General features: G+C 37.5%; 2 protein-coding genes and 2 non-coding genes across 14 annotated transcripts in view; 2 read left to right on the top strand and 2 right to left on the bottom strand.

The window, feature by feature from the left end:
• Window positions 1-19,456, bottom strand: part of NPY5R (neuropeptide Y receptor Y5) — a 170,267-nt gene that overhangs the window by 13,577 nt on the left and 137,234 nt on the right. For 4 of the 11 annotated variants that reach the window (XM_056802840.1, XM_056802844.1, XM_056802842.1 and 1 more), the window contains 2 exons: window positions 7,172-8,437; window positions 1,042-1,118 (listed from right to left, as the gene is read on the bottom strand). In XM_056802840.1, the coding sequence (XP_056658818.1) occupies window positions 1,042-1,060 (19 nt within the window). In that variant the 5' untranslated portion in view covers window positions 1,061-1,118; window positions 7,172-8,437. Of the gene's footprint in view, window positions 1-1,041; window positions 1,773-2,276; window positions 2,735-7,171; window positions 8,438-16,324; window positions 16,677-19,456 lie in introns of those variants that run through there. The other 7 variants (XM_056802841.1, XM_056802843.1, XM_056802838.1 and 4 more) reach the window with 4 other exon arrangements.
• Window positions 8,579-14,067, top strand: NPY1R (neuropeptide Y receptor Y1). Its single transcript, XM_001374237.4, has 6 exons — window positions 8,579-8,891; window positions 9,100-9,181; window positions 9,796-9,891; window positions 10,698-10,832; window positions 11,405-12,202; window positions 12,313-14,067. The coding sequence occupies exons 5-6, from the start codon at window positions 11,507-11,509 to the stop codon at window positions 12,757-12,759; spliced, it is 1,143 nt and encodes a 380-aa protein (XP_001374274.1). The 5' UTR covers window positions 8,579-8,891; window positions 9,100-9,181; window positions 9,796-9,891; window positions 10,698-10,832; window positions 11,405-11,506; the 3' UTR covers window positions 12,760-14,067.
• Window positions 12,781-12,843, bottom strand: MIR7323 (microRNA mir-7323). The gene has a single exon (NR_127536.1). It is a non-coding gene; the product is annotated as a microRNA mir-7323 (primary transcript).
• Window positions 12,783-12,844, top strand: MIR7323B (microRNA mir-7323b). The gene has a single exon (NR_162922.1). It is a non-coding gene; the product is annotated as a microRNA mir-7323b (primary transcript).

Raw genomic sequence — 19,456 nt, 5'->3', positions numbered from 1 at the left:
CACCGCGCACTGCGCTTGCCTCTGCATCGCTGCGCTAAGTAGTGTGACTAGCCTAACTTTTTGGGGCGCTTGCATTAAGGGGCTGTTGTGTCACCCCGCATTTCCCCTGCCGACCCAAGGTCTGCGTAGGGTACCGGTGCCAAGATGGGATCCCCTTGCGCTTTCATGCATCGAGCGCGAACGCTCATGATTCAGACCTTTTCTCTTAATTTTAAAAAGACGTCAGTATAAGGACCCCGCTTTTTTTTTGTTTTTTTTGTTTTGTTTTGTTTTTTTGTCTAGCCACTGTTTGAGTAGAACTCACGGGGGCAGAGGGCAGCGGGGTATAAGCCAAGCTTTGGCGAGGGTCCGGGGTCTGCAAATTGCCGCAGTTTCCCCACACTAGGATAAGCAGTCAGAAAGTGCCGCCAAGGTGCAGTAAAAGCTTGCCGGGACTATTTCCAAGCGCAAGTTTCAGGGTAGGAAAGCGAACGCAAAAGAAAAGGACCAAAAAACAGAGTTGGGGGTTTCGATGGCGTCCGCCCGCCTTAAAAACTCTCGCCTCTCTGTGGGTTTACTGTTGCGGCTAGGCACGTCTTGGCTGAGACTTTGGGATAATGTTAACATGCGTCGGCCAGTGCGCAAAGTGAGGAGAGGGGGTCTCGGAGAGGCATCCTAGGACCATGGGATTTAGAGTTGGAAGAGACCCCGGAGATTCTCTTTTCTATTCTTCACTTTACGCTTGAGGAAACTGAGGCCGGGGAAATGAAGTAACTTGCTACCACCCCTCAGGTGGCGAGTGATAGTATGAATATCCCTCCTCTCAATGAGAAAGTGTGACTTCCTTTCCCCGTTAACTTTTTTGCCGAGCGATGGTAACTATGTAGTACCTAAGTATTAAAGCACACTATACACCATATGCTTATGCGGTCTTTATGTGCCCTCGGATAGGGAGGGCATGCTGACAGACTGTCAACCCCGGCAGACACTTCACCGGGGGAGAAAGCAAAGTTCAAAAACTTCTTTGGGGGAAAACAAACTGCTGCGGCAAAGCGATCTTACCGAAGAGTCGTCGAAGCATAAGGAGTCTCTTGTTGCTTGGTTAATTGGTTACCATTCCCCAGATCATCTGTGGGGACCTGTCAGATAAACGACGTAGAAAAATCCACCTTTATGACTTGGTATCTGGTCAAACCAAAGGTATGGGAGTGAACTTTTAAAGACCTCTGTGTGACACCCCCCCCCCCCCTATAAAGTTTTATTCCGATTAAGCTCCTCGTCTCTCACAATCTTAGCCATAGATCAGAACCAGTTGTGAAAATTGGCTTGGTGGTCTGACAGTGATAAAGCCACCTGCAATAATCGGTACTTGAAAAGCAGTCAAAGAGTAATAGGAAACCGGTAGTCTCTCATTAAATTAGACTGATTTCAGTTTGCATCCTTCTGCCTAGCCCTGGTTTCAGTAGACTATGTTCCCTTTTATGTAGATTGAGGGGGGGGGGGAGTTGGAATTTCATTGTAAATATCTTCATATGTAACATATGTAACACTTTATCATACATAAGGAATAATTTTTACCCCACTATTTTCCCAATAAACTTTATCATAATCACCTCCTAAAAGTAATATATCATATAAATTAGAATATTAAATCTATAAGCTAAAATTTCCTTTTTTCTCATGCAACTTTTATTTTGCTGGTACCTTAAGATAAAGTAACTGTTATTAATTAATTCAATTCAATTAATATTTATTAAGTACCTAATTTGTATCAGGCACTGTACTAATTAGAGAATTAAAAGGAAAAAGTCAACATAATGAAAATATAAATTAACTTACCCACTTTCCCCAACACAGTTATATATTCTTTTGAATGATTAAAATTATTTAAGTATTAATTCCAAATTCAGTCTTTAAATGGACACTATAATTTGGTTTATTTATTTTACATAAAAATCAAACTGTTAAGAATTCTGTTTCAAAGAAATTTGAAATTTGTGAATTGCAAGAATAAGCCCAATAACTTTTTTTTACTTCTCTTCATGTTTTCTTAAGGATTGCAAGATAATCTATAGAATTCAGTTTTTTAAAATTTTATACAGCAAAATTCAAATGAGATAAAAGGTACAGAACTAATAATATTCACATTTTCTGCCCTTTATGTCCACTTAAAGACAATTTTTATTTGAAAATTAATTTAATCCTGCTTGTCCTGCAGGAAAAAAAAATAGTAGCCCTTTTCCAGTTGTTCTAATTTCTCCTGAGATAGGAAAGTAAACTTGGAAGATCTCTATTACCTTTGAAGGTAGCTTTGGACCCTTAAGAAAAGTAGAAAATATTATCAGTATTTTGGATGCTATTCAACAAAACATGCTCAAAATCTATATCTGAATTAAATTTATAACTAATAGGGCCCACAGTTTTTGCCAAATATTTTATTGCACTTTAATACAACTTGAAGACAGACAGAAAGACCCTCAGCTTGGATAAATTATGTGATCAGAAGCTAGAAAGAATAATATGGCACTCTGAAATTATTTGGCAGGCTCAGAACTATTCCTAGAGGGAAAGTCTAGAATAATGGAAAAGAGCAATAGACAGTAGAAAACTGGGTTCCAGTTCCTGCTCCAAGACTTACCAGCCCTAAAACCTCGGTAAAGTTATTTGACTTCTTAGATTTAGTTTTCCCATATGTAAAAATGAGAGTTAAAAAGATTTAGACTAATCACATAACATGAAGGGTATTTTAAAGGCATTACATAAATCAAAATTTTACTTATACAATAATTATAGCATTGCCAAATATCCTTAGTACTAAAAATAAATAAGGAAAAGGTCAATTAATAAGTAATCAAAAGATGGTTTTTATGAGGCATTTTGCTGTACTTACTCCTAGGAGGCATAACAATCTGTATTATAAATATAAAACATATATAAACATACTTATAAATATATATAAATACTTATACATACAAAATAAAACTTCTAAAACTGATAACTATTCTAGCTTCATGAAATAGATAGAATTTTCTTAAAGTTGCACTCCCCTCCCAAAAGTCCTTTTTTTCTTAATATTATTTTTCTAAGTAATCCAGTGTCAATTCTATGGATCTAACTCAGTATCACAAATGCTGCATTATCTACTCCCAAAATAATAATAACCCAGCAAAAGATTACCTCTCCACATTTATAATCTTTTTTTACAATTGTAAAAAAATTAAAACAAAACAATAAAGAATACCCATATATAAATTATAAACCCTTTAAATCCAGAAATCCCCAACTTCAAGGACATATTATGGTATGTATTACATAATATATACATCTATATATATATGCATATGTGTGTGCAATTAAAATTTGGAGAGAGGACTAGTCGGTATGTATGTAATTAAGCATTGATATATTACTTTGTCTGCATATGACTATGTATATATAAATATACTTGCATTTATTTCCTATGCATTTTAAATAAAAGCATATTAATATACACCTATGTATATAAGATGAATCTCTGTAGTACTGCCTTTTCTAGAATTTAAGATTAGTACTAGACTAGTTATTTGATAAGGGGGATAATTGCTTTTCAGATCTCTCTGCTTTTCCCCTTTCCTCCCTTTCTCTGGTTTTGCAAGATGTTTCTTTTAGATGAATTCCAAAATCCTCCTTAAAAATAGTTACTGTTACTACTGAGAAACCAAAAATTTTGTTTATTTTTCAGATTTTTTAATCAGTTTCCTTAGCTTGTTAGTTTTCCAGGGTTTACATTTATATTCATGTTTTACAATTCTGGTTACAAGTCTAAAATTTTCTGCCAGCCTAAAAATAATTTAGTTATTTATAAGTGAAAAGAGAATTTTAAAAATGTCTTTTTCTTGTGTTTTAGTTTTGAATAGACTAATAAAAACAAATCTTGAGCAAAGATAAGAACTGTTGAAAAGATAAGCTAGAACCCAAAATTTAATATTGTTAAAAATAATTTGAACTTCCAGAAATATATTGGGTATATAGCTTTACTCATATAAGGCTAAGATCACAAAGTTAGAAGGGACCTTGGAAATCAACTGGTTCAGTTCCCTTTACTTTGCAGTATATTGTGCACTTTAATTAAAAGCAAGCTTTAAGAAGTTTCCCAGTGTCACAGGGAAAAAATAAGAAGAAACATATAAAAATAGAAAAACTCAAAGAAACAACAATGAAAATGTATTGAGCTATATTGTTATAAACACAGGGAAAAACCAATTACTGCTTTAAAGGCATTCAAAATGAGGTCCTTGAGTAAGTGAAGCAAACAGATCAGATTAATATGGGATTTAGAAAAACTACTATCTGTCTAGTAGGGATGATATTGCATTATTGTAGGAGTAGTTTGGTACAGAGGACAGAGCACTAGAATCAAGAGACTTGAGTTTTGGAGTGGACTCAGACTTTCTGTTAGAAGATATGACCTTGGCTAAGTTGCCGAACCTTTCGGAATCTCAGCTTTTTTATTTTAAAAATGGAGCTCAAACTTGGACTTGCAAAGTAGTTGTGAGTTTCATATGAGATAAGCTAAGTACTGTTTATAAAAGGCTTTATAACTCTCATAGAGTGCTGTAGATGCAGATTTTTATTATTACTTTTCTCTTTCATGAGCACTGAATTTGGCATGACTACCTTGGAAGTCTGACTTCTGACTAGTCCATCATTGCCTAAGGATGAGATCTCTGAGATAGCTGGAGGTAACTTTCTTCAGTGCTTTGCATCAATGAGAAGGATTATATGATATTTGCCATAAAGAGAAAAAAAAAAGTAGCAAAGTCAAGTAACTGGGCAGAGGGTAAGTCTTGGTATATCCCATGCCACATCTAGTCCCTTTGGGGACTTCATTCTATTGGTATACAAGACATTACCCGGGATTAATTTCAGTATATTCTTTAAATGGACATCCTAAGAGACAGTAGCAATATATAAATATATCTATTGAGCCTTCCTTAAGGGGATTGGCACTAGGCTGGTTATTTGGTAAAGAAAAAAAATATGCCAAGGCTACCAAATAAACTTGAGTTCCTAATACAGGCTAAAACTGATAACATTAATTTGAACACATATAGAAGAGAACAAATGATGCCCAAACATTTGGTTGTGAGATATGAAGATGTTTGGATTGTTTCAACTGTAAATAACTGTTGGCTTAGAAAAAAAAGCCAACAAATATTATTAAGCCTCTCAAATACATAAGAGAGATGCTTTTGATGTTGTCTATGTGACCATGGATGTGCTTGATGAATCATTTTGATTGAACTAACTGACTGGTTTAGCCAGGTTATTAGTAAAGTTAGTTAAAAAGTCAGTCAAAGCAGTTTTTGACTGAAGCAACTCAATCAACTCAGAAAAAAATCAGAAAGATCTATCGGTCATTATCAGGTATACTGATATAGCCCAGATTAGCTTCTACCTCAGAAAAAAATTTCCAATATCAATACCATCAATAGCTTCTTCATGAATGGTTTTTACTTGAGATAGTGACTGTGTGGCTCCCTTGACTCCCTATTTCAAAGCCTAACACCATTGTAGTCTTTCATCTCTTCCTCAGAGATCCATCATTAAGAACCCAAACCAACAAAGTTAAAGGGAGAAATAATAGTTGGGACCACAGGAGCAAACTTTCAATTAAAGTGGGACAGCCCATCATCAGGGTAAATTAAAAATGGTTAGATTCTTGCCCAAGATAGGACATTCAGGCTGGTTAGATTCAACTTAAAAAAAAAAAAACTGCCCAGGAAAAGAAATTTTCACAGAGGATAGACCAGTAGAACCTGAAGCTAATATAGAAGAAAAAGTCTTCTCAATTAAGGCTATTAATGCCTACTTTGGTCTAATTCAATCATTAGACTGAATTATACTGCTGTATAAAGTTTGGTGGTCAGACTCTTATTAACATTGCAAAGGAAATTCTCTCTAGTTTTATGCAGAGGATTTAAGATTGGTTTTTTCCTTTCCTTCACGGAAGCACCAGGAGAGTTTTTTATTTAGCTTGTAGCTCCAGAATGTATGTTGCTATACCCATTGGAGCTACAGTCTGACAGAGGATTTTCCTGAATGTTTCTTCAGTCTTAAAGAAGTGAATAATTTTGCTCTAGAAACAGAGGCTCTATCTAACAGCATGTTTTTTCCTGATATCAAACTCTCCCATACTATCTCGTGGTATAGATATACTGTGCTGTTCTGCATCAGGTTATTGAATTATTCCTACTTAGCAAACGAGAAGTCTTAGGTGATTGATCTCTCTTGAAGATCATATTTCCAGTGGAGAAAGGAAAATGAATTTCAAAATACTTCAAAAGGCTAATTTTTTCATGAAATGAATAAATCTTGTGGTTGAGGATATGAATGAACATCTCCACTTCCACCACAGAATTTTATTCTGAGAAAAATCACATTTTGGTACTATGTATTACTTCCAAAGCTTAGTGATGGAGTCAATCTCTAATATCAATACTTCAGGAATATATTAGACTTTTGTTTAGTTGTGAATGTAACTTATAAATTCACTTTCAGTGAAATGGCAAGATAAGGTCAACATTGCAATTATTTTTCTGTCCCTCTCAATATCATTGGAATGTCCAGAAAGTCACCAAACTATCTTCTTAAATCTCAAACATTTCTCAAAATATTGCAACATATCACATAAAAAGTTACATTCTTATTAAATAAGTTAATTGCTTCCCTTGAAACTTATACTCTGGGGCTGACAGCTACCAGGTTGAAATAAGTTTGCCTTTTAATGATATAGTAAGACTGCTCCAAAATCTAGAGTTAAGGTAAGAAAGAATAAATGAAAGAGAAAGACTGGAGTATCTGGTCTTAGAAAACTGAAGGGTCCCCATATACTCCCTGTGCTTTCATCAGCCATGAAGAGTTTTCTGGCTACAGCTAGGAATCTGTCATTTTTACCTGTTTAACCCTTGCTGGCATGTTTTAAGTTCCTGTTTTATCTCTAGAATCATGTACTTTTATTCTCATATATATGTATACACATATACTATTTTTGCTCTTCTTGTATACAATCCCAATCTCTACTGCATAAAAAGATTTTTTCAACTGCAAATGTATTTGTAAGAAAGATTCTTATGAAGAAACACATACACAAATACATATAGATATCCATGCATGCATATACATCATTATCTACATAAAGATATTTACTTACTGAAAATCTTCAGTACATCAAAGATGGGAGCTTTTTCCACGTGAGCACAAATCGAAGTTCCTCCATGCGTTATTAATACATATCATGAGATGCTTTGGATAAGAAAGGTCATCACCCAAGGGTCATGAACCTTCTGTTGAAGAGCCTTTATGAACTCTGTTAGTTAGGCTGGTACTCCTAAGAGAGATCCAGAGTCCGTGGCTGGGACCACAAGCCTTTTGCTACCTTGATAGGGACCTGTCTGAGTTGGTACTATACTGACTTAGTCTTTGAAAATATATATACAAGCTGTGAAACTTCGAGAGCTGTTTGATGATTGACTGGACTTAAGAAGAAGACATAGGATGTCTTTCTGAGCAGTGCCAAGCTATAAGAGTCCCCTATCTCTTAGAAAGCTCTTTTCCCCCCTCTTGTTTGAAGACAGAAGTGGAAATTTGATGTTAGAGAACCACTAAAATTGAGAGGATTTTTTATAACAGAGCCAGCCCTTCAAGCTCAGGGTCTGGAAAGCCTCTCTGGGCTGCAATGTCTTTATCAGCCAGCCCTTTCTGACAATTCCGTTTCCTAGCAGTTTGTTTTAGTCATCGGGCATTAGGGCTTGATTTTCGGCAAGGCAGACATAAAGAGATGACTTTTCCTACTGAAATCAAGACTTGTCAAAAGCCTGCCGTGGTTGCCTCAGTGATAAGTCAGAGTTCTTAGGCTGCACTAGAGGGGTCTTTCCGATTCAAGTGTCTTCCAAGGACAATCGGCTAGGTTCTACTCAGTACTTGGTGGCTGGAAACCCCGGGAGGAGAGTGTTAACCCTTCCTGCCCAGGGATTGACCCCTCCTGTTCACAGTCCCCCCCCCCCCCAAACCCCTTCGGAAAAAAGCACCTGTGCTATGGGGCAAAATCGAGTTGGTGCCCTATCTGTCTTTGCAGCTAAGAATGTACCCTTGGGTCGATTCGGCCTTCTTGGTCTAAGGGAAAAAGAGGTGTCTTGTCCCGGATCCACTGCCCTGACTTTTCAGGGTCCGTTTGTTTTTCTCGGCTAGGGAGTGGCGGTCACAGTGCCTGTGAGAGCCTTACTGACCTTGACCGAGAGGTTGCCTTAGAGAGCAAAGGCGTTTGAGGCTTGACAGCCGGGGTGCGATTGCAATCAATGATATCTTATTTACTATTATCCGTCTGATAATTCCCCTTGATTTTGCGGTCGGTAAACACTCTACTATGCGCATCAAGTTGCCCAGCTCTTCATAATTTCGGCCACAAGGTGGCATCGACCTGCAAACAAAATGGAAATACAGTAGAATTGATTAAAAACATAAATTTTCTTCCTAATAATTGCCCGGCTGTCTCTGAGTCAGGGGGATGGGGATGGCTTGTGCCCATTTCTCCTACGTGTATTCATGTATGTTCGTAACTGACATCATGTAATTTCTCTACAGAATTGCATTTCTTTCAGAATTACTAGGCAGAACCCCCCCCCCCTTCCCAGATATGTACTTTTAAGGAGGGTGCTTGTTGCGGGTTCTTCTGGCACCACTCTGTTGGGTGCAGCATCATGTGATCCTTTGGCTAAGGAGGAGTTCAGCTTTAAGGGGGCGTTCCCAAACCTGTCCATCAATCTCCCTCAGGCTCTCGAACTGAAGAAATACCCCCGGCTCCCTACTCCCTTCTCCAGTCCTCACCATCTTCTTTTCTTGGAGAGAGCTGGACAGATCTTCTTCAGAAGGAGGTAACTCTCCCCTAGCTCCCGTCTCCCTTCAAAGGGGATTGATGGAGAGCGGGGCAGACGGGCGGGATAAGCAAAGGCAAGAGGGGGACTGGGGAGGAGGGGACTGGTGATCTCTGGGGACCTTCCTCTGGGTAGCTAGAGTAGAATGCAATTGGGGGTTCGGGTCTCTTAGAGCCTTAACTTAGGGGGTCTGCTTTGTTGCTTTTAGCTGCGTGTGTCTGACTCCCGGGCTTGGGGGTTCCCGACGCTGCTCTTGGTCCCGGCTGGGACCTGAGCTGTCCAGCCTGAAGGTTTGTCAAAGTTGTTCAAAGCCTCTTCTGATCTCCGGGGATGGTGGGGAAAGGGGTCTTGGTGAGGGGTGGGAGGACTTAGGGCAACACTGCCCAGCGCAATTAAAGCGGGGCTCTTGGTTTGCACTTCAATTTCTCCTTTGGTTCTCTAAGACCAGAGGGCAGCCTCTTTGACCTCTTCTGGGGAAATTGAGTCTGTGGTCCTTCCCTTTCTAAGCAATTTAGCAGATGTTTGAATTGGGGGTGCGTGGAGGGGCTTCTGCTTTGGGAGCAAGTCTGGTCACCTGACATAACCGTAGTTGACATAGAGTTTGGCTGAGAAGTGTGTTGGTGTTTCTACAGATTTTCCTGAAGGCTGGGGGAGGGAGGGGGTCAGTACTTCTGTCTAGCCTCATTCATCTCCACCCCACCCCACGGGGGGGGGGGGGGGAGGGGGACTGTGTCCTCCTGAATGGGCCAGGTTAGCACTGGCATGAGGGATGGGATAAAAGTGGGAGTGACGTAATAGGAATATTAAGCCTAATGGTTTTCCTTTTCTGATGGGCTGGTGGGCCTGGGTGTTCTCATGATTTATTTTGGCCATATAGAGAGAACTTAATTCTCTTTCTTGCTAGATCTGACATCCCTCCTGATTATATCCTTGACACTGACTGGTATTATCCCAATCATCACAGCAACCTGAACTCTCCAGAGATAACCAGAACTCTCAGGTGAGTTGTTACCTTTTTCTACCTTTTGATGGGGGAGTGAATTATTTGTGTTCAATGTATTTGCTTTTTTTGAGGATGAGGTGATGGTGAGGAAAGAGAATAAGGTGAGGAGTTGGAAGATTGGTACTGTAAGAAATGTTTCCCTTCTTTTTACGGCTTGGAAATGAATCAACAAACTTGCAGGGTCTAGGGATACAATTTAAATTGGGGAGGGGGTCACATAGACAAATGCCCTGGAATTTATAGAGTTCAAGGTTCCAGATAAAGAACTATAATTTGTTAGACAAAGTTCATGTGTTTTTTGTTTTGTTTTTTGTTTTGTTTAGTCTAAATTTGTTTAGTCTTAAATTTCAGCTCCAAAAGATTGAGGCTGTTTTCTGGTTTTTATCTGTTTCTGGTTGCTACAGTAAATACTTGTCTTTTTTGGTTGTTCATGACCAACTGTCAGCTGAGATAGTTCTCCCTCCTACAGTAAAGTAATAGATTACATAACTAAGAAAATAGCCCCAATTTTGCATATTAATTTATTTTTTTTGTATTGCTGTTGTTGTCTTTTCCTTTCCTAAATAAGTGAATGATGAACTGTCCAGCTTGAGTGTTCATTAAAAATGGCCCCTGTAAAATTCTGGATGACGATTATATGTAATTCTTTTAAATTTGTCAGGGATTAATTACACCATGAATTTTAATTGATTTAAAGTAATGGATTCTCATATAGTTTCCCTCCCACTCCCTCTTTTCCCCACCCATTCCCTATTTCTCTTGTTGTTTCTTTTTCCTTAAAAGTGTGTGTTGTTTCCTTTCAGAAAGGTGAAATATGTCCCCTCCCCTCCCACTCTTTCTGCTTTTCGTGCTCATTCTCTTGGAAATTATCCTGGGTTGAAGATCCACTTTTAACCCAATATCAGTGCTGGTTCAACAAAATGGGCAAATGCTAAAAGGTACAGTATAGCAAAAATATTCTCATTGACATACACTTCCATTCAATACAAAAACAATTATTCATCACAGAACATGCCACATAAACTTCCCATTTTACTGACAACAGTCTTAATAGAAGAGTAATACACTTTATTTCTTCCACTTTTGCCATTTTCCCCTAAAGACTTAGGAGGAGAAAGGGACCTTAGAGGTTCAGCCTCTTCACATTATAGATGAGAAAACAAAGGGCCACAGACATTAGTGCTTTGCCCAGATTTCACATGATCTAAGTGGCAGAAATGGGACTTGAATCCAGAGCCCAGAATCTACTGTACCCATACCTAATAAAACCTAACAAACAAAAAGACACGGTAAAGTTATGGCCTGAGTCAAAAAAAGAAACACAAGTAGGTTGCAAAAGGCAAACTCCTATTTGAAAGAGTATGGGTACAAGAATTTACATGATCTTGGCTTACTTAAACATAGATTCCAGAAAAATAATTAAACAAAAAAAGCAGAAGACATACTTTGGCAGAACTACCAACCACTAAATTCAAATTAGTAACAAATTTTGCATACTTTCTCTTTACAGGTTATTCATCTCAAGGAAAATGAAGAGTTCAAAGCCAGTTTTTGTAAACACTTTACATGAAGATTAAACTTCTTGAAAGAAAGATAACCAATTAGCGCCAAAATGAATTACACATTGTATCCCTCTTTTTTCAATGAATCATTTCTCAACCACACAGACACCCACCCCCCGTATGCCCCCATTGAAGAGAACAAATGCCGTGTACCAGTAACCATGGTGTTTACCATGGCCTTAGCTTATGGCATTGTCATACTCCTGGGGGTTTCTGGAAATCTGGCCTTGATAGGAATTATCCTAAAGCAAAAGGAGCTGAGAAATGTAACCAACATTCTGATTGTCAATCTGTCCCTCTCTGACCTTCTGGTCTCATTTGTGTGTCTGCCCTTCACTTTTGTCTATACATTAATGGATCACTGGATCTTTGGGGAGGCCATGTGCAAACTAAATCCTTTTGTACAATGTATCTCAATCACTGTCTCCATTTTCTCTCTGGTTCTCATTGCCTTGGAGCGCCATCAACTGATAGTCAATCCCCGGGGATGGCGCCCAACCAATGTCCATGCATTTTTAGCCATTGCCCTGATCTGGTTCCTCTCTGTGGCTGCCTCCCTGCCTTTTGTGATTTATCAGGTGCTGACTGATGAGCCATTCCACAATGTCACCTTCCCAACCTTCAAGGACAAGTATGTTTGCTTCGATCTGTTCCCTTCTAATGTGCACAGGCTATCTTACACCACTATTCTCTTGGTGCTGCAGTACTTTGGGCCTCTGGTGTTCATTCTTGTCTGCTACCTCAAGGTAATAATCCTCTTAGCATTTATTTTATCTACATTTTCCCTTAATTCCACTAACTGGGTCTTCAACCTGAGCTGGAGAACATGGGTATGTTTTTGTTTTGTTTCCTACAGATCTATATGCGACTGAAGAAGAGGAATGACATGATGGATAGGATCAGAGAGAATAAGCATCGAGCCCAGGAAGCCCGTCGGATCAACATGATGCTTTTCTCCATTGTGGTGGCCTTTGCCATCTGCTGGATGCCTCTGACCATCTTTAACACGGTGTTTGACTGGAACCACAAGCTGATCTCCATCTGCCACCACAACCTGCTGTTCCTCCTGTGCCACCTGACGGCGATGATCTCCACTTGCGTCAACCCTGTCTTCTATGGGTTCCTTAACAAGAATTTCCAGAAAGATCTGCAGGCTCTCTTTCGCTATTGTGATTTCAGGTCCCGTAATGAAGACTACGAGACCATTGCCATGTCCACGATGAATACGGATGACTCCAAGACGTCTCGTCGGCAAGCCCATGGTGAGGCCTCCCAGGCACCTGGGGAGGATGAAGAAGTCTGAAGAGGATGTGAAGTGGGTGAGGGTTACAGAACCCAGGTGACAGCTGTTTTAACACTAAGCACAACCTGTCACACAATTCTGTAACCCTCTCCTCCTCTAGGATGTGTAGCTTTGCCTAGATTGTCTTGAGGTTTTAGTTGTGGCTCTGTTTGCAGGAAAATCAAAACGTACAGACTTTGGATTTACTTGTGTCAGCCGTTCCTATCCAAAGTCTCAATACTTACTGTTGTATAACGTATTTGTGAAACAAATATAAGAATTCATGACATATACAATATATTCACTTAAATGGAATATTTAACAAAAACTTGACTATCAACATACATGCTAATCACATTCTACTTTCATTAATGATCCTACACCCTGTAAAGGAGATAAAAAAATGAGTATTGACTTTGGAACCAGATAATGTAGACTACTGCCGAGGAAATGCAAAATTTGCATCCAGAATGTAAGGTGTTTTTTTTTTTTTTTGAGGGAGTAAAAAGATTATTTCTTGCCAGTTCAGACTGGTCTTAGTACCCACCTAAAAACCCAGACCTTTAAGAGAGGATTTAATTTGCCACTAATTTGATTTGAATCTGATGCAACATTGCATGTAAAAGAAAATAAAACTACTTCTCAGCTGTTAGCATAGAAAATGAAGACATTGACATACACATTAAATGAAAATCTCTTACCATGACTCAAGACTATTTCTGAGCACGATTACAAAAACTCTTCAGAGTAATTAGAATAATACCTAAATTCCTTTTACTACAAATAATTCAAGCATATACATTTGTTTGGAAAATTAAGAGGTTTCCTCCAGCAGAACCTGTTTGGCATTTTCTAAAAAGCCTAGAATGTTTCAAAATGATATGAAAGGGTGCTACCATTACATTGAAACATCAAATATCATGTAACACTAAGGGACAAGTAAAGGACACCCGAATCTAGTAATTACATTGAGGGTATATGATAGCTAGATACCTTTAAAATTCATCATATCTTATATGGACTTATAAACTATATTATCTATAGAATATTAAGGTGTTAACAACTGATAAATAAATATTTAATATATGTATACCTAATTAATATATATCTACTTGATGTATCTCTATGTTGGAATGATTATTAAAACTAATAAATAAAGATACTAAGAAACCAAGAATCTAAGAAACATGTATATCAAGAAACCAAGAAACATTTACTTGAAAAAATACAGCATGTCCTAGGTTTATTCTATAGCCAACCTATGAAACATCAGAATGTTTGCTTTTAAAATCTTTGACAATTCCTCTAATAAAATTGGTGTTGCATTCACGTGATAGTTTGTCTCTTTTATTCAGATGGCACTTTGATATTTTTCCCCACCTAAGGAATCAAAATTCCCTTTATTCAGAAACACATGGATCTCACTTTCTAGAGTTTCCATAGGTTCTTCCCTTCCCTTTATTTTTATCTTTGCCAAAGAATCAAATGTCTCTTTTATTATACCACATTCATATTCATCCTATGCAAGATAGCCATGGAGATTTGGAGAAACTATATATTGCCTTATGTCATAATGATTTTGGAAACTTTTTTATCCCCATCAAAAATAATCAATCCAAAGTTTAGTCTTTGGATAAAATTTTGGATAATTTCATGTTAAAAACCTAGTACTGACTTAGAAATGTTAATCCTAGTGGAGCATATTATCTTTTTTCCTACCCAAGTCTAGAATTTGAAAGTACTTCCTATAATTCTAATTTAGAGCAGTGATAAGGAATTCTTTCCTTTTCTCTGATGAAAAATTGCTACTTGAAGGTAGCACTTACAGTGTGGATATTTATCAGCTCACTTGTGGAGATGATCTTGTCTAGGATTCTCATTTCTAGTTATACATTATAGACAGAAGTCCCCTTAACTTTATATGGATAATTAGCTACCAAATATTTCCAGTAATAAGGCCCAAGGACTTAGCAGATTCATCAACATATTTAAATTAAATATGATCAACATTATTATCATTTCACTTTTATAAACATACTTTATAGCTTGAAAAGCATTTCCCTAACACGAATCCTGTAAAGCAGAATGGAGAGTACAAAGAGTAACTTAGCCACATATGGCACCCTATATGTCTCCTACCCAGTTTTTCTAAGTGGGAGAGTGAAGACTAAAATGATCATCTATAAATCTAGAGTTCTTTCAAGGATACCATGCTAATCACAGGCTATCAAAGCCAAAGGAGGAAAAATTAGACTTCGGCAATGATAAATTAAATTGATAGTAGCTTCCTAAGTTAGAGAATTTAACTCAAAAAGTTTGGGGGCATTCACATTCCTCTTACTTCAATATGATATGGGTTGGATGGAATATGGTCACTGAGGTCCCCTAGAATTTTTTAAATCTATGATAAGTAATAATCATTACTAGCTCTTCACAGTAGCTTTGAGATGCATTCTTAGTGGGGAAGCCTATTCTATTGTACAGCACATGTCAAAAATGGGCTGCATTTTCCTTTACACAATTGTCCTTCCACAACATTTTGTGAACCTGGGGGAAATTAGGATAACAGGAAAAATAAATGTAATTAATGGTTAATAACAAAAGCGTTGTCAAAATAAATGTCTATGTGTAGATTTGTTTTCACAAAAATAATAGGGGTCTCATTCAGGTCAAGAAGTGGAAAGGATTTCAAAGTTAAGACTACTACTTTGTGCTAATGACATTTGGGGGCCCTCTGAATTCAAACTGGTTTTTCATTCCACTTACAGCTGAATGAACAAGGCTATAGAGTTGAGTATATTTGAAGGTGGAAATAGATTCTTTATATTTTCCTGATCTAGGCTTTCTTCATGAGCAAAATTTATCCTTGAATTTTTTCAAGTGGGATCATGCTCTGTTTTCTATATAGTTCTATAAACTGGTATTCTCTATTTATGTCACCCCCACTGTCCAATATATCAAGGGAAGAGCCTTAAACTCATGAAATGAGATCCATTGACTTAAAAAATCTTATTGAGACTTCTCCACATGAGTTGGCCAATGACACTTCTTAATAATAATAACAGTACTATGGAATATCAAGGGACTGAGAATATTTTCCTTTCAGATGATGGGTGTTCATTTATTTTTCCCTTTTTGCCCATCCCTGTGATTACATCAGTGTGGGGGAACTCCCATTGTGGAAACTTCCTCCACAAATACACCTGTGCAACTCCTTTTTAACTTATAGTATTAGAAAGTTGCCTGATGTCACACAATCAGTTTGTGTCAGAAGCTACTCTGTGTGAATCCTGGTTTTCCTAATTCCAAGTCTAGTTCCTAATATTCTATACCAAGCTGTCTCTTCTAACAGCTTAACCAGAAGAAAAAAAAAGAAACATGATAGGATCTTGTCATGAAATGTTCATTTTTCCATTTTGCTTGCTTAGAAAACTCACAGTTTGGTATTAATTTCTGATTCTCCAAAGTAACATAAGTACAATCATAAATGGAACAAATAGTCTTCTGAAGCACTGAAAACTAATACAATGGAGTTTACTATTTAGTTTAGTCCCCCCAAAATTAGTGAAATCTAATGATCAATCAATTGTTCAAACAGCAAGCATTTATTAAACATGTACTGTGTACCAGACACTCTGCTCAGTATCAGGAATACAAAGACAGAAGTAAAACAGTTCCTGCCATCAAGGAGCTTACATTCTAATAGAGAAATAATGGGTATACACACAAGCATATAATGAATATGTACAAAATACAAGGTTATTTTCAGAAGGGGTGCACTAAGAGCTAAGATGATCAGGAAAGACTTCTTGAAGAAGGTGGTGCTTGAGCTGAGTCTTGATTCCAAAAGGCAGAGGTGAGGAGAGAGTTCATTCCAGGCTTGAAGGACAGCCAATGCAAAGGCACAGAGATGAGAGATGAGAGATGGATGGAGTGTCCTGTGTGTGGAACAGCAAGGAGGCCAGTATGTCTATATCATAAAGTGTGAGGCAGGGGATAAGGAATAAAAAGATTTGGAAAATAGGGAGAAGCCAAATTGTAGAAAACTTTAAATGTCAAACAAAGAAAATTATATTTGATCCTTAAGAGGGAGCCAATGGAATGAGTGAGGTGTGTGTGTGTGTATGTGTGTGATGACATCTACACTTCAGGAAAATCATTTTGGCAATGGTATGGAGTATGGGTTGCAATGAAAGAAGGTTTAAGATTAGGGGATTTGGAGAAATACATGCTGGGACTTACAGGAAAGGAAGAAACAAGCATCTATTTAATGTCTACTATGTGCCAGGCAATATGCTAAGCTACAGTTGTGCTACAAATATCATCTCAGTTAATCTTTGCAACAATCCTGTGAGATAGGCACAATTTTATTATTCCTATTTTACAGATTTACACTTTGTAGGTAGGTAGAAGTTAAGAGACTTGCCTACGGTCATACAATCTGTACATATCTGAGGCTGAATTTGAATCAGATCTTCCTAACTCTAGATTCAGCACTCTGTGTACTGTGCCACCTAGTGAAACAGCTTAAGGGGGTTTAAATATATGTGTGTGTGTGTGTGTGTGTGTGTGTGTGTGTGTGTGTATAAACACTTGAGGAATCTATATTCTTTTTATTGCTATTATAATAATTTAATTTCTATTATGACTGCTGGTAATAAGAAACTAATCACCTTACAAAAGAACTCATTTGTTTGGGGACAACCCTAATTGTTAGCAATTTTCTCCTTAGATTGAGCTAAAATCTGGCCACCTGGAACTTTTGTATTTGCTCCTAGCTCTACCCTTTGAATCTGAGCAGAATCAGTCTGATACTTTCTTTTACATTTTAGGACAACAATCATGTCCCTCCTATAAGTCCTCCTTTCTCCAGGCTAACTTTCTCTAGTTCCTAAAATTGAGCATTCTATAATAGAACTCAGTCTACTTCATTATTCTACTTGCCTTCCTCTGGATATACTCTAATTTGTTGATCTCTTTCCTCAAATGGAACACACAGAACTAAACCTGAACTCCAGAGGAGGTCTCAGCAGGGTAGAATATAGTAAAGGATAATGGTTTGCCTCATTCAGAATCCTTGACTTCTCAATACAGATTAGTTGGACTAAACACCATATCATGTAGTTGACTCGTTTGGGGAATTTCAGTAAGCCTCTTAGAATCTCTAGGTCTTTCTCTCATCATTAGTTCTATAGCTCATCTTTGATATTATACTTGTGAGGTTGTTGCTGGGGTTTTTTTTTATCATCATCATGATCATCATTATTATTATTACAAATAAAACAGCATGGTATAGTGGAAAGCCCATTGGCTCTAGAATCAGAGGACCTGGGTTCAAAACTCACCTCTAATTCTTACTGCATTGTGATTCCTTGAAACTCATATAACCTCCCTTGTTCTTAGTGTCATCAGCTATATAACAGAGCAGGTGCAGAGAAGGTAACTGGCAAGGCCTCTGAGATTTCTTCTAGCTTTTGATCCATGATCCTGTGACTTTGTATTTATCTTTACCAATTACTATCATGGATTGTTAAGATCTTTTTGGATGCTAATTTTTGTCATCTGTTAGTTATCCCTCCCAGTTTCACTTAATCTGCACATCCAAGTAGTATATTATTTATAACAAGTCATTGATTAAGAACATACACACACACACACACACACACACAGAGAAAACAAAAGCCCAAGAACCAATTCCAGTCTTACTTCTCAAGAGATTCCTCTCTCCAAGGCAACAGCAACTCAAAATTATTTTTACTTTGGGCCTGAATTCAATTATGTACCTAACCCTACCCTTACCTAGGCTATATTCTTTTATCTCATACATAAGGATAGAATGAAAGTCATTGTTGAATTATCAAAATCCAAGTGCCATTGCAGTATTTCCCTGATCTATTAGTCTAGTTATTAAAACAAAATAAGCTTAGTCTGTCATGACTTGTTCTTGATTAATGCTTGCTATTTAGAGATTACTGGTTCTATTTTTAGATGCTCATAAACTATCCATCTAATTATACATTCTAGAATTTTGCCAAAAAGTCTGAAATAAATCTCACTGTTCACTACTCCTTTCCCTTTTCTTCAAATCAAGGCCTTACATTTCTGTGATAATTCTTCTGATCTCCACAAGCTTCCCATATCATCTGAATTCTTTCAGTACTCTGGGATGAACTTAAGAAGAATTAACTAGGAATTCTTATACCATTTCCTTTACTTGGGATATGAACTGCCTACCCAATTTGAAGCTCATTTTCCTTGGAAGAGAAAGCAGAAGAAAAATAGGAGTTGAATAGTTCTACCTTTTCACTGTTGTCTATTGGCACATCCAATGTACATTGAAGAGTGGTCCTATCCCTTCTTTCATCTTCCTTTATTGCTGTCTTTATCATTCACAACCAGCCCCATCTTCCCCTAGGCTTTATGTTTGCAAATGCTTTTATAATAAAGTATTATTTCTTTTATTCATCCTCACTTATCTGTTTTTACTTTCATCCTTTATACATATCAATTAAAAATCTAAGCCATTCTATGCATTTGCAGTAAGACTCCATCAATCTCCTTCAAAAGCTCTCCCTTTTCATCCTCCTTGCAATCATTTTTGTTGCTATCTTAAATTTTTCATTATTGAGGGCTTTCAGAGCTTGACTTGCCTAGCATAAATTTGGACTATTGAATCTGACATATATTTTCTCATACGTCCCGTAAGTCCTCTCTTAAG

Source organism: Monodelphis domestica, chromosome 6 (genome assembly GCF_027887165.1).
Source record: "Monodelphis domestica isolate mMonDom1 chromosome 6, mMonDom1.pri, whole genome shotgun sequence".
In the NCBI taxonomy this organism is placed as follows: domain Eukaryota; kingdom Metazoa; phylum Chordata; class Mammalia; order Didelphimorphia; family Didelphidae; genus Monodelphis; species Monodelphis domestica.
Note: the sequence above shows the minus strand (reverse complement) of the source record. Positions and strands in the feature narration are given on the sequence as shown.